This window comes from Cyprinus carpio, chromosome A3 (assembly GCF_018340385.1).
Source record: "Cyprinus carpio isolate SPL01 chromosome A3, ASM1834038v1, whole genome shotgun sequence".
In the NCBI taxonomy this organism is placed as follows: Eukaryota; Metazoa; Chordata; class Actinopteri; order Cypriniformes; family Cyprinidae; genus Cyprinus; species Cyprinus carpio.
This window is the reverse complement of record NC_056574.1, coordinates 5,618,415-5,633,414: the sequence shown is the minus strand read 5'-3', so window position 1 is coordinate 5,633,414 and position 15,000 is coordinate 5,618,415. Positions and strand designations below refer to the sequence as shown.

Here is a 15,000-nt window from a genome sequence, read left to right as displayed (position 1 = left end):
GCTGGATTTCTCCAAGAAATCTGGAGCAACAATAGTTAACGTGAACTCTCTTATAGCCACTATTTCAGCAAAAACTGAATCTTAAACTTGAATATATACTGACACATGAGGACTCTTGTCACTGTGGGGACCTAAATTGAGGTTCCCATGGGGAAACAAGCTTTACCGAAACATAAAAAATCATTATCTCATTTTGAAAGAATGTAAAAAGTTTACATAAAAAATATCATTAGCTCAATTTTAAAGTGTATAGGGCGATAGAAAATTCCATTACACCCGTGGAGAGTACCCACATAAGGATAGTAAACTAGACGTATGTGTGTGTGTGTGTGTGTTTCCGTACCCAGGTATTAAGGTGTGTATATGTGTCAAGTGCCTGTGTAGGGTGTGAAGGAGACACACCTGTTACAATAGTATGTCTTGAGAACAATAAACCGCATTTCCACTCACCATTCTTGACATAGGTTTTTTTTTTTTTTCGATGCAGAAACAAGGAGGATTGCAGATACACATATCGGACAGGTCAAGCATTCCACACACGATACCGGTTAAATGCACTTGAGTCTTGTATTGTGTGTGTGTGTGTGTGTGTGTGTTCACTACTCGCTGCTGTGTGTGTGCACTCTGCTGGGTTTAATGCAGTGCACAAATTCCGAGTATGGGACACCATAAAAAAAAAAAAAAAGTAAAATAGTCAAGTCACATTTTTTTCTAGTGCTTTATGCAATACAGACTGTTTCAAGACAAGAAACAGGAAAATATCAGTGTTAATGATGTAAAATTAATCCGTTATGAAATTATTTTTAGCAGCTCTACTGAAGGCAGTATTGTAGAAATAAGACAAAAATAAAATAGAAGCATTATCTATTGTAAAAAAAGAAAGAACGAACAAAGACAATACGTATTGTTTTATGATATATAGAGCATGAGTGTTTTTGGGGTCAGTGTAGGTCAGGTCACATTTTTTTTGTGTAAAAGGATGTTATGATGTAATGATGTGAAGAACATGATTAATATTTAATGTCACTGACTAATTATAGTCTCTCTCTCTCTCAATCTCTATTTTAATCAGTGTGTGAGTGTGTTATTCATCTGTGTTTGCTTGTAGGGTGGATGCATAACTGGACTGAATCCAGAAACATTAAAAACAAATATATTCTAAAATGCACTGAATATAAATAAATATTTAGTAGCGCTATCTGGAATAACCCTCTTCTTCTGTATTGAATAATAACAGATGTGCATGTCATACATTATCATGTCTTTGTTTTAAAATAAGTGAATGGCAAAATTATATTCTAAACAAGACAAATAAATCATTCAAATAATAGTTCCAAATTCTGAATTCCAATTGGACGAATTTGGAATGTTCTGTAGATTCTAAAGTGATGCAGTGAGTTGCTACGTTGCTTGGCAACCGTTAACAATCTACTGTACAGTTACACTGACTTGCTTGTTCTAATTGTTGATATTGTGATTATAATGATAATTATTGAGCCTCTCAAAGGCTTTAGACACAGTGATTCTGTAGATAATAATGAATGTTTAAAAAATATCTGCCAGTGCGTTTAGAAAAATAAACGTATGGTTCACCCAAAAATTCTAATTTGCTGATAATTTACTTACCTTCAAGCCACCCAGATGTACTGTAGATGAGTTTGTTTCTTCATGGAAACAGATTTGGAGAAATGTAGCATTTCATCTCTTGTTCACCAATGGATGCTCTGCAGTGAATGGGTGCCGTCAGAATGAGAGTCCAAACAGCTGATAAAACAATCACAATAATCGTAACAATAATTTCTTACAGTCACGCAGCTTTTCACTTCACAAGACATTTACTGATGGTCTGGAGAGGTGTGGATTACTTGTGGATTATTGTGATGTTTTTATCAGCTGTTTGGACTCGGCACCCATTCACCACAGAGCATCCATGGGTGAACAAGTGATGCAATGCTACATTTCTACAAATCTGATGCAGAAACAAACTCATCTACATCTTGGATAACCTGAGGGTGAGGACATTTTCAGCGTAAGCATACAATTGCTTAGCTTTGATCAGAAAATTCAACTAAATACATCTTGATACAAGAATTCTTAAATATTTGTACTGAAAAACAAGACTTTTGCAGTGCTAAAAACATTATGACCTTAAATATACAGACAAAATATTTAACTATGGCACTAAACGCTCATTTGAGATGCCCTGCGGCCTAAACACACTCTAAAGATCAGCACTAATGCTGGGAACCTCACGCTAACACGTCGCTGCATGCGTGACAGAGCAGGTTTAGCTTTAATGTGTCCCTCCGGTGTTTCGTCTGCCTGTGGGATGCTAGTACAGTACATGTCAGGGGTCAGCAGCCACCCTGAAACTAGACACTTTCAACAAAATACACCTAATTAACTACATACTGTAAGTTTGTCGTTTGTGGATGTCTAAATGCCTTGTCTTTTGGGTTATGATGATAAATGAGCAGTGACAGAGAGAGAGTGTTTCTAAATGACTGGATAGACAGCATTCCTGCTCCACCACACACCAAACACTCGTGCATTTACACACCTGTTATGAAGGTGTAAGAGCAGATGAATATTTCTAAACCGAGACTCTGCAGGATCGTTCCTTCACTGGTGTTGTTGAATCTAATGGTGTTTTTGGTGAATTTTAGTGGCTATATGAAGTGAAGATCACACAAACAAATACAATACTTACTGACTGTCTTCATTTTTAATGTTAGATCTGATTTTAGCATTTCAGACCCAATAATTCTCTTTGTTGTACATTTTACATTTATGCATTTGGTAGACGTTTTTCCCCAAAGCGACTTTGTCTGTTCTGCTCACCAGGGCTGCATTTATTTGAGATATTGAAATATTTTCTTCTTTCTGTGTAATTTATTGCTGTGATCAAAGCTGATTTTTTCAGTGTCACATGATCGTTCAGAATTCATTCTAATATTCTGGTTTGCTGCTTAAGAAACATTTCTGATGCTGAAAACAGTTTTTTTTTTTTTTTCTTTTTTTTTAGAAATTGTAATATATTTAGTTTTTCGGGATTCTATTCTGTCAAAAAACAAAAAAGAAATAGAAATCTTTTCTAACATTATAAATGTCTTTACTGTCACTTTTGATCAATTTACTGCATTCTTGCTGAATAAAAGTGTTATGTTCATTTTGAATGGTGACGCGTATTGTAACGATCTGTTTCTGTATTAAAATCTGCATTTCTGTCTGCTCTGTGACACATGAACACTGTTTCTGGTGATGTTCAGCTGGTCTGCAGGGCGTCAGTCGTTCAGGTATTTCCAGAGGATGGTGAGCGTGCAGAAGAGGAAGAGTTTGCCGGAGGGATTCAGAGGGCAGGAACAGGTACGTCCAGTCTGAATGTGACACACCTGTTTTAGTGGGCGGAGCCACAGCAGGTGACAGACAGCCATAACAGAAGACAGACGGGAGCTTGACAGCACAGAGCCCCACACAGACGCAGACGCAGCACGCGGGACGTTTAAGAGGAAGGAATACAGTCCTGTCAAGTCCAGGCAGTGAGTTTCCATCAGTTCATGTGTCTTATGTCTTGTTTCTGTCTGCTCTCATATGATATTTATGCCTTTAGCAAGAGCCTTATGGCTCATTAAATCAGATCAGAGACACACACCTGAATTAATGACAGATCTGTCTGAAGGCATTTTAGAGTAGAAATGGACTGCCGTTAATGCATTAAAACTGTGATTTGTGTGTGATTTATCTTTATGACAGGGCAGGGTCTTATCTCTCTCTCTCTAACACACACACACACACACTGGCGTTATCACAGAATAATGCAGGACGGGATGATCCATATCTTTGGGTGATAATGAATGTGCATGATTATTCTGCTCATTAAGCGACTAATTACCGTAAAAATCAACAAATGGAGCTGAAATATTGTAATTGTTTTATTTTGTGATGAGAAAAAACAATAATGCTTGACAACAAGATTGCATTTGTTAACACTGCATTAGTTAACATGACCTGACAATGAAAATAAGCATTTATTAATCTCAGTTAATGGTTATTTGAGTGTTTACTACTACATCAAAAGTTGTGTCTGTTAATTGAATTTAAGGTACCTGAGCTGTATTTTTAACTAACATTAACAGAAATTGATAAATACTTTTACAAATGTATTGCTCAACTAATGGGATTTTATTACTGTTAAATTACATTTTTCAGGGATGTTGGACAGAAAGATTATTCTGGGTAAATTAAAGAAGCACATTATTTAATTTTATTTTATTTTATTTTATTTTATTTTATTTTATTTTATTTTATTTTATTTTATTTTAACACTGTGATGTTGGACAGAAAAACTTTTCTGGATAAATCAAAGAAGAACTTTTCATTTAATTGTAATTTTACGTAACAAAGATTAATTTCTCACCTGTTGGGATCTTGTTATGAAGCACGGGTGTCAAACTCTAAGCAGAGTTTAGATTCAACCCGAATTAAACGCACTTGATCCAACTAGTCAAGTCCTTCAGGCTTATTTGAAGACTACATGGTGTGTGTGTTGGAGCAGGGCTGAAACTAAACTCTGCTGTGCTCTGGCCCTCCAGGAACTGAGTGAGGAACACCCCTGATATAAAGTGTTACTAAAACCTCATTGCACATAAATATTTGATGGTGTTGGCCAATCAGAGTGCAGGATTCAGTGCAGCTGACAGCTCGTGAGGGGAACTAGTTATGACAGTGAGTCAGTGGTTGACAGTTTATGGTGTGTGCTATGTTGAGTGGGACGTCTAAACTACAGCGTATTCTGAGGAAACGAGTTCATTTATCATATTCAAACCACACTGAAATTATTACACATGCATGCAGGGTTTATGACCTTATTAATTATGCATTAGGTGATTTAAAAATGGTGGGACATATTTTTTTTTTTTTTTATTCATAGAAATTTTTTATACATTCACATAAATCTTAGCCTGCTAAATCAAACATGCTCATGTTTAGTCTGATGGCATCTCTTGGTATCTTTAGACATACTCAAGGAATTTCAGTAACATTGAACAGAAAAATGATTATGTGAAAGTCAAAGAAGTATTTTTTTTTATTTATTTAATATTAATTTTTAATTATTACTTTTTTTTTCATTTTGTATTTTTATATATTATAAAATATATTTATATACACAATCTTTTGCAAACTGACAATTGAAAATATATACATCAATACAGACATAATCATTTACTCACTTTTAAGTCCTGTGATTTCCTGCATGAAACACAAAAGGATTTTTTTTTTTTTCATTTTATTGTATGTTATACTTTTTAAAATTTATATTATTCCATTTTATGTTTTATTTCATTTCATTTTGTTTTATAATTTATATTTTTTATTCTATATTTTTTTTATCAGTTATGCTTTACATTTTATTTTATTTATATTATAGGTATTGTATTCTTTTTATTATATTTTGTTTCCGTTTATTTTTATTTGTTATATTTACTATATATATATATATATATATATATATATATATATATATATATATATTATATTTCAATTTGATTTTTAAATTATATTTTGTATTTTATGTTATTGCTTCATAATATCTACTTGTGCTGTGCCAGGAGAGCAGAACGCTGTTGTACAGTGTGTCCTCTGTGTTAAGTGAGTCATGTCTGTTAGTTGACACTGAAGTGGATCCAGCTGATCGTGTTTGAGTGTGTCCTGCTGAGGCTGTAACCGCTTTTTTAGAACAAAACGTCAGATCAAGATCATAACTTTTAAATTGCTGACCTTGTGTGTGTGTGTGTTAGGAAGTGTGTGTTTAACCTAGAATCGAATTGAGTGCTAATCAGTGTGAGTTATTCATTTCCTCATGCTAATGCGTCAGTGATTGCTCTAATTGACTGATGGTTATGTAGCGCTTTTTTCCCTTTCCTATATAGATAGATAATGGTGCGCTCTGAGTTCGTATGAATAAACTTTGGTCAATGCTTGTTCTAATCTTTTTAAAAAATCGGACAGTTTTTCCCTTGGCTGTTGCTGCATCAACCGAAAAGCAATAAACAGCTCTTCCCCTGATTCAGCAGAACCAAAGGCACTTTCAATGGCCTCTAAAACATCGTTCTGGCTTGAGATCAGCAGTAGTTACACGAGCAGCTTTTTATTATGACAAGGCTGGCCCTCGTAAACTCTCCATAATCCGACGTCTTTTTTCTTTGTCTGAGCAATCGCTTTCTTCAACCATAAGACGAGCTTGTTCTAGCCAATGTTCTAAAGGCTCTTCTCCGGCAGGAGTTGGCACAGTCCCAGAAAAAAACACGGAGGCGGCGATAACTGCTGCTATCACTAACTGGTTTTTTTTTTTTATTTTAGACAGCAAGATCCCCCACGGCACGAAATAATGGACTCAGCCGAGCCCATCATGTGCACACCAACAATTCCTGAATGTTGCCATCATCCACAGCGGTAGATGAATGCTCTGCCCTAGAGGGAGCACTTGGGGATACTGGACTTTGTGTCACCATGACAATCGGCCAGGCTACAAGTCTGCCTGTGGGTAGTATGTCAGGAGGGACTTTAGAAAAGTCTACAACTTCTTTGCATTCACATAAAACAGTCAAACTATCCAGTTTACTGTTGTACATGCGTCCTCTCACACGCACTCGTCCCAGACATTTAACAGATTGGAGGGTGTCTTCTATTTGAGAAATTTCTACATCTTCAGGGACAATAACCATCAGCGCATGTGCCTCATTAAGCATTTCTCCTCGACACCATCCTTTAAGCTCATCCACCAGACCAGGATATATAGTGTAAGCAGTCATGGCCACACTGTGTGCTAACTAGATGAAAGACGGAGACTTTTGTTTTCTTCTTTTACAACACAACTGTAATGGGACACGCAAGGATCCCAGCGGTGCCTCCAATTTTATGTAGCGCTTTTTTCCCTTTCCTATCTAGATAGATAATGGTGCGCTCTGATTTCGTATGAATAAACTTTGGTTTATCAACTATTGTGAGCTAAGTGTTATTTACTCACTTCAACTTGTTCTATGTAACTGTGTTTGTTACTTAGTTCCTTGGGTCCCTTAAACTTTAAATAAATTCAAATAAAAATGAATTAGAATTTAACTTCTGTAAATAAATCAATTGTTTTTTCCACCAATCAATGAAATATCAATGTATATTTATATTTTCTTTTTTAACTCAAATAATAATAAACTGAAAACACTCAAGTAGACTGTAAATAACAATTTACTGGATAAAAGGTAAAAATGATCACGTTTCAGGATTTTTTTTCCAAATGTAAAATAAAATTATTTAAATAAGCAATATGAATTTCACAAATTCACACAAATGAATAAAACAATAAAATCAAGTACACATTTCACATTCACTCTTTTTGTAAATGGATATTTGTTCCCCTCTGTTGTTATACTTCAAATTTGAGTCATCAAACTCTTACTCAAACTTAATAAACTCTTCAAACAAATACTAAGCCGGCAATATGAGCTCACATTTAACCTCAATCAATATGAAAGTTCGTTATTTTCACGTTGCAGGCCTGTTTGATGCTGGGGTACGTTGTGGTCAACAAAATAAACAAACGACCGCTTCACTCAACACTGAGCAACAAAAAAAATAAAATAAAAATACCTTGAACCATCCAATCAGAAGAGCGTGTTTCACCTCACGAGGTTAGATGTCCGTCAACTCCACTATCGCGGCGATTTCCTTAAGGCCAAAGGAATTCCGAGCACTCACGTTAGCTCACAAGTCATCTGTAATCATCCTCATCTGAAACTGCCACGAATCCTCATGCTGACGACTCGCCAACTAAACACACAATCCATCCGAGCAAGATAGACACTGTTCAGTCTCTATAATTAGTCCATTCGCTGCATTAGTAAATGGAGGCTGGAATTAACACAACCAGAAATATTTTGAGGATAAATAATTCTTACCCGTCTCTGTAGTATCAGTTTCTGTTCTTCATTCCGACAACACCTTAACTACATAAACTATTGTAACACACATTTATAGCATTAGTTACACTATATATTTTGTGAAACAATATAACACCAGATGATCGCACGCTCTTCTCCCTCGTGCTCTCCCAATTCTTCCTCGTTCAACTTTGCCCTCAATTATTCCCGCCCCCTTCACCTTAATCTAGAGCATAGATTGGACACCCAACGTGGACAAGTGAATATGATTGGATAAACAGAAGAAATATAAAAATACAAAAAATAAAAATAATATCAACTTAATTAACATGGAACTTATCCAAACCCATATACATTTATGAAATGCACATATGTATATATAAAAAAAAAACACTTCGTAAATTATTACACTGGGTTACAGTTAATTGTTGCGTTTAATGGAGGAAATCTCCCTGTGTTTGAGCTCGACCTGTAACAGAGAGAAAGAGCATTAGTTCCAGCATTTGTGTCACTGCTAGTTTCACCTTCTGATCTTTTTTATTTTTAAGCTTATTTTTATTTTGTGTATATTAAATGTATGTATGTGTATATATATTTATTTGTTTATTTATTTATGTATATTCTTGAATGACAAATATTATCATTGCATGAATTTTGAGAAGTACAGTCTCTCAATTAACATTTACAAAGTATATAATAGTTTTTTTTACACCTTTGAAATAATTAAACATTTATGCATTCATTTTAATAATTCATAAATCATGATTATGCCTATTGTATGGATTTTGACAAATGAATTTTTAAAAATGCAAATATTTCATGCAGTCTCTCAGTTAATATTTGTACTATATATACTAATATTATTTTCACAATTTTTTTTATCAACTTTTAACTTTTAATCAAATATTTATTCATTTATTTATTTACTTGGTGATTATGCCATTGAATGGATTTTGATAAATGGATGTTAAAAGTAAAAATATTTCAGCAGTCTTTCAAGTAATTATTATTATTATTTTTTTGTTGTTGTTGTTTTTTAGAACATATGCAATGTTTAGTATTTTTCACAATTTTTAATCACCTTTTAACTTTTGAATTGAAACATTTATTTATTTATTTTCTTATTTTCTTAAATGGTGATTATCAACCTGAATTTTTAAAAGTACAAATTCTTCCTGCGTTCTCTCAGTATATCGGTGCAGTGTAAAGAGTAAGTGTTGTCAAATGCTGCTGAAGTCCACAGGCGTGAGCAGAAAGACTCTTCCCAGAAATGCATGGCCTTTAACTTTAAAGAGCAGCCACACGCTTGATTGTGTGAAGACAAAGAGCCGCCCGCACGTCCAGGGTGTGACTTTACACAGCAGCAGCAGAGATTCCTCAAGAAAAGAGCAGGAATTCTGAGAGTTCCACCTCAACATTCCACAGACACACCCACACCTCTCTCTCTCTCTCTCTCTCTCTCTCTCTCTCTCTCTCTCTCTCTCTCTCTCTCTCTCTCAGGAGGGTGTGATGTGGTTGTGTAAATGACTGCAGGAATGTCAGCACAGTAAAAGTGCAGATGAGCGTACAGAGCGAGTGACTGACAGATGTAGATTGATGTGGGCGGTGGAGAAAGTAGAAACTGAACTCTTATAAAATTCCATTTCTTTTGCTGGAGGTGACAAGCCACCGATCAAAGCATCATGTGACAGTGACTCTCACACTGTTAAACACATACTTGAGCTTTATGTTAGAGTGTCACTGAAGCAGGTGAAGTGTCCCGGCGTGGGAGTGAGCACATATGAAGAGCTGAACGTCTGTTGTGTTTTCATCCGTTCAGGTTGCAGGCCAGTGAGATGTTGGCTTTGAGCACACGCTTACAGCAGAACGCTGATCAGGTGGAGAAGAACGTCCTGCTGGCAGATAAACTACTGCTGGAGGCAAGAAACACTCTCTCACACACACACACACATTCTCTTGCATTTGTGGTTTACGGGGACTCTCCATAGGCGTAATGTTTTTTTATACTGTACGAATTGTATTTTCTATCCCTACACCTAAACCTACCCCTTAGAGAAAACTACTGGCAATTTTTGAATTGTATAAAACACCGTTTTGTATGTTTTTTAAGCATTTTGTTTTACAGGGACACAGGAAGTGTCCTCATAAACCATGTTTACATTGTAGTACCCATGTCATTACACACATTTGTGTCCTCATAAACCATATATACCAGTACACACACACACACACACACACACACACACACACACACACACACACACACACACACACACACACACACACACACACACACACACACACACACACATCTATATGGAGAAATACCATACATTGTTGCATTTAAACTGCATGCAGTTTTTATGACATTATTAATTAAGCATTAAATGATTAAAATGGTAAAACTTCATATAAATTTTATATACATTCACTTAAATTTTAAGCTGCATTATAAAACAAGTTCATGTTTAGTCCAAATGACAACACAGACCCAAGTGAAAGTTATAATTTACATTTTTGTTTTACATTTTATTTATTTTTTTTAGTTAATAATTTATTTTGATTTTTGTTGTATTATTTATTTATTGATTTACAGTATATTGTCAGATTATAATCAATAAAGATGACATTATTTACTTCAAACGTATGACATTTATGCATATTTTGATGTGAGGACACTTTGTTAAGCAGATGTACAAAAAATAGGAAAAAAGAAAAAACATATAATAATAAAGAAAAAGAAAAAAAATGGTATGAGATCATCCTACAAACAGCTTCTGCTTGACTGTTTTTCAGACCAAGAAGTCACTCAACATGACATTTTATTTCAAATGTTTCTGAAGTATGAGGATGTATTTCATGTATTCTGTCTCCAAAATAAAGCTAGCTCAGAAGCACATGTTAAACTGTTAAACTCTCTGTGTCTGTTGTGTTTCTCCGATCAGGACCTGGAGAACAAGCGCGCGGGCTCTCCTCTCAAACAGCAGGGTCCTGCCGCCGAGAATCTGTCCCAGGCCGAGATCTTACTGAAGGATCTCTTCATGGATGTGAGCAAAGCCAAAAAGCTGCAGCACCCGCAGGCCAGCGAGATCGAGCTGGAGTGAGTGAACAAACACAAACACGCAACACACACCAGCCAGCGCGCAGCACTAACGCTTTCTTCTGAAATGTGTGTGTAGTGTGAGTAACCTGCACGAGCGCTGGTCCAAATACTGCGGCACCTACAGAGATCTCTACGGCCAGCTGCACGAGCTTTATCTGCCGCCCGGCCTCGACTGGAGCAGACTGCTGGCTGATAAACAGGTGACTGCCACAACATCACCCTGACCGCAGTCAGGACTAACAACATGTCCAGACTGATGTGACAGGAGAACCTCGTGACGCTCCTCAAAGAGCATCTTCTGTAGAAAACATCTGTCATCTGGTGATTTAAAACAGGGGTTTTCAAACTGAGGTCAAAAAAATAAATTAATAAAAATTGATTAAAATAATGCAAAAGTAAATAAATAATATAAATAAAACACCTATAATAAACATAATCAATAAATACATACTGTACTATAACATAAAAAACATAATGTAACTTAAAAAATAATATTTTAGGCTGATGAAAACAAAAACAAACAAATAAATACAAACATAAATAAATTAGATTAAATAAGTAAATAAATAAAAAAATTGATCAAAATACATAAATTAACATTCGATTAAAACAAAAACAAACAAACAAATAAATAAATAAAGTACTATAACAATACAGTACTGTAATAGAAATAGAACTTCCAAATAATATTTAAGGCATATTTATTAAATTTAAATTAAATTAAATTAAATTTATGCATTTAGCAGACGCTTTTATCCAAAGCGACTTACAGTGCATTCAGGCTATCAATTTTTACCTATCATGTGTTCCCGGGGATCAAACCCCCAACCTTGCGCTTCGTAACGCAATGCTCTACCACTTGAGCTACAGGAGCACTTTTATTTATAAAATAAATAAATAAATAAATTAGAAATACATAAGCAAGTAAATGCATACATACACACATACATATACACATACAGAAAGTACTATTACATAAACAAATGTAATGTAACTTAATAGAACCTAAATATTTTCCAAATAATAATTTAGACATATTTTTAATGAATATTAAACATATGTCTAATTTTTCAATGTTTTTTTAAATTGAAATTGGGTCTTTATACTTTAAAATTTTAGGATGGTCATGTTTGGGAGTCTGTGGCATCTTAAAGTTTGAAAACACTTCTGCTATAAAGCACCTAGAAACCAAAACACAGATCAGAAGCTCTAATGAAACATCAAGAGCTTTATTCATCTCCAAAGAAGCATCTAGCAGCTCGAGACCTGAACATGGTTCATTACTGAAGCCAAGAGTGTCTGAAGAAGCTTTATTTGAGTCTGTGTGTGTGTGTGTGTGTGTGTGTGTTACAGAAGCTGATTCAGGAAGATGTTTACGGTCCGACTCTGTCTGATGTGGAGAAACAGATTGCAGTCCACAGCATCCTGCATAAACAGATGGAGGCGTATCGCTCGGCCCTGGAGAGCAGCAGCGTCAGTATAACACACACACACACACACACACACACACACACACACATGCACATTAAATAGCTCTGTGTAAATGAGATTCATTACTAATTTGGGATGATCTATTTATTTTCTTTCCTAACAGGATAACTCTTCTGCTCTTCAGCAACAGTATGCAGATCTACTGGTAAGACCTTCTGAAATCTAATCATATGTTAACAAATGACAAAGGTTTATGTTAATACTTTCATAAGGTAAAGCGTGCTGTGTGCATGTTGTGTGCAGGAGGCGAGTGAGCAGCGCAGGCAGCATCTGGCATCTCTCTATGAGTACATGCACAGCTGCAGTAAAGAGCTGCTGTATCTGACCGAACAACAGCACAAGATCCTCAGCAGAGACTGGAGCGACCGCATGATCGACAGCGCAGGGGTGCGCATGGACTACGAGGTGACACACACACACACACACCATCAATACGACCTGAAACGCTACACACTCTACCTGCTCTTTAGCATTTTAAGGCACAGTTCACCCAAAAATGACAATTCTGTCATCATTGACTCTCCCTCATGTTGTTCAAACCCGAGTTTCTTTCTTCTGTTGAACAGAAAAGATGATGTTTTGAAGAATGTTGGCAATAAAACAGTTTCTGGTCCACATTGTTTTCTCTTTTTTTCCCCCCAGAGTGTAGAACTCAATGGCCAGCAATCAACATTCTTTAAAATATCGTCCTGATCTTTTTTACTGCAGGATCTTCAGTCTTCATGTGAATCATTTTTGTGAATGTTTTTCAGAGGTTTAAGAACAACGGTCTACTGTCACTCGAGAGGGAAGTGAGCAAACTACAGGAGGACGCCAGCGTGCTCACTGAGGACAAACACCCCGGATCATCCGCTGTTAAGGTATTCATTCATTCATTTATTCGTTCGTTCGTTCGTTCATTCATTCATTCATTAACTATTTTTTTCATTCATTCATTTAGTCATTCATTTATTCATTCAATCATTCAGTCATTCTTTCATTTAGTCATTAATTCCTTCATTTAGTCATTCATTCATTCATTCATTCATTCATTCATTCATTCAGTCATTCATTCAGTCATTCATTCAGTCAGTCATTCATTCATTTAGTCAGTCAGTCAGTCATTCGTTCGTTCGTTCGTTCAGTCAGTTTTTTGTTTATTCATTCATAATTCGTTTATTCACTAGCTCACTTACAAGTTCATTTATTCATTAAATAATTAGTTTTTTCATTTTATTTACTATTGTTTAATTTTTTACATTTACTAATGTTTTTGCTTGTTCATCCATTTTTTCAGTTCCTTTATTTATTCATTCCCTCTCTAACCCATTAATTAATTTTCATTTATTTGTTCATTCATTCATTAATTTGTTTAATTCACTCATATACAGTGTTTATTAATCATTTGTTCACACATTAGTCATTTAATTTATCTCCCTCACTAACACATTAATTCATTATACAGTAATTTATCAATTCATTTGTTAGTTTATTTGTTCATTTATACACATTTATTTTATTATTTATTCATTCATTTATTTTGTTAATTGATTGATTCATTCAGTCACTAACTAATTTATTCAAAATGTGTTGGTTTGTTCATTCATTGCCTCATTTATTTAAACATGTTCATTTGTTATTTTCATTTGATCATTTTTAGTTCATTTATTTGTTTGTTCACTTATTCATTTATTAACTTGTTCATTCATTTATTCATCAAAACAATACTTTTTCATTTAATTTATTAGTTCATTTATTTATTGAATCATTTGTTCATTCATTTCTTTGTCAGATCATTCATTTATTCCCTCACTTGTTAATTCATTGTCTATTCATTTGTTTGGTCATTTATGTTCATTCATTCACTTATTTAATCATTCATTCATTCATTTGCTCGACAGTTTAATTATTCAGTTCATTATGTATTTGTTTGCTTGTTCATGAATTAGTTCATTCATTTGTGCATTCACTTGTTTGTTTGTGCGTTCATCCATTCAAACACTGATTGGCTGCGAGTGAGTCCAGCTGTCATTGATTCACTGAATGAAGCTGATTTCATGTGTGTGTGTTTCAGTCGTTCAGCGCAGACGTGTCGAGAGAGTGGCAGCGATTCCTGAATCTGTGTCAGTGTCAGGACACACACCTGGACAACGTTGAGGCATACAAGAAAGTATGCAAACACACACACACACACACACACACAACAAGAGAAGCTGGAGATTCAGATGAGTGTTTACTGAAACGTTTGCATGTGTGTTTTAATCTCAGTATCAGCTGGATTTGGAGACGTTCACTGAGTCGCTGAAGAGAATCAAATCCACCTCCGAACTGTCAGTGCTGAACAACATGAGCAACCCTGAGATCCTGCTGACGCTGGAGGTCAAACACACACACACACACACACACACACACTACAATCTGTTAATAATCCAGTATAATCAATGAGTGTGTGTTTGTGTGCAGAGCGAGGAGAGTTCTCTCACAAGAAAAAAC

General features: G+C 35.2%; 1 protein-coding gene across 1 annotated transcript in view; it reads left to right on the top strand.

Moving 5' to 3' along the window:
• The first annotated feature begins 3,345 nt into the window (after positions 1-3,345).
• The window catches only part of LOC122135608 (envoplakin), a 25,871-nt gene continuing 14,216 nt past the window's right edge, over positions 3,346-15,000 (top strand). The window contains exons 1-11 of the mRNA XM_042715551.1: positions 3,346-3,539; positions 9,754-9,853; positions 10,880-11,034; positions 11,114-11,237; positions 12,391-12,510; positions 12,632-12,673; positions 12,772-12,933; positions 13,281-13,388; positions 14,582-14,677; positions 14,776-14,886; positions 14,971-14,980. Of these exons, the coding sequence (XP_042571485.1) occupies positions 9,770-9,853; positions 10,880-11,034; positions 11,114-11,237; positions 12,391-12,510; positions 12,632-12,673; positions 12,772-12,933; positions 13,281-13,388; positions 14,582-14,677; positions 14,776-14,886; positions 14,971-14,980 (1,012 nt within the window). The 5' untranslated portion in view covers positions 3,346-3,539; positions 9,754-9,769. The remainder of the gene's footprint in view (positions 3,540-9,753; positions 9,854-10,879; positions 11,035-11,113; positions 11,238-12,390; positions 12,511-12,631; positions 12,674-12,771; positions 12,934-13,280; positions 13,389-14,581; positions 14,678-14,775; positions 14,887-14,970; positions 14,981-15,000) is intronic.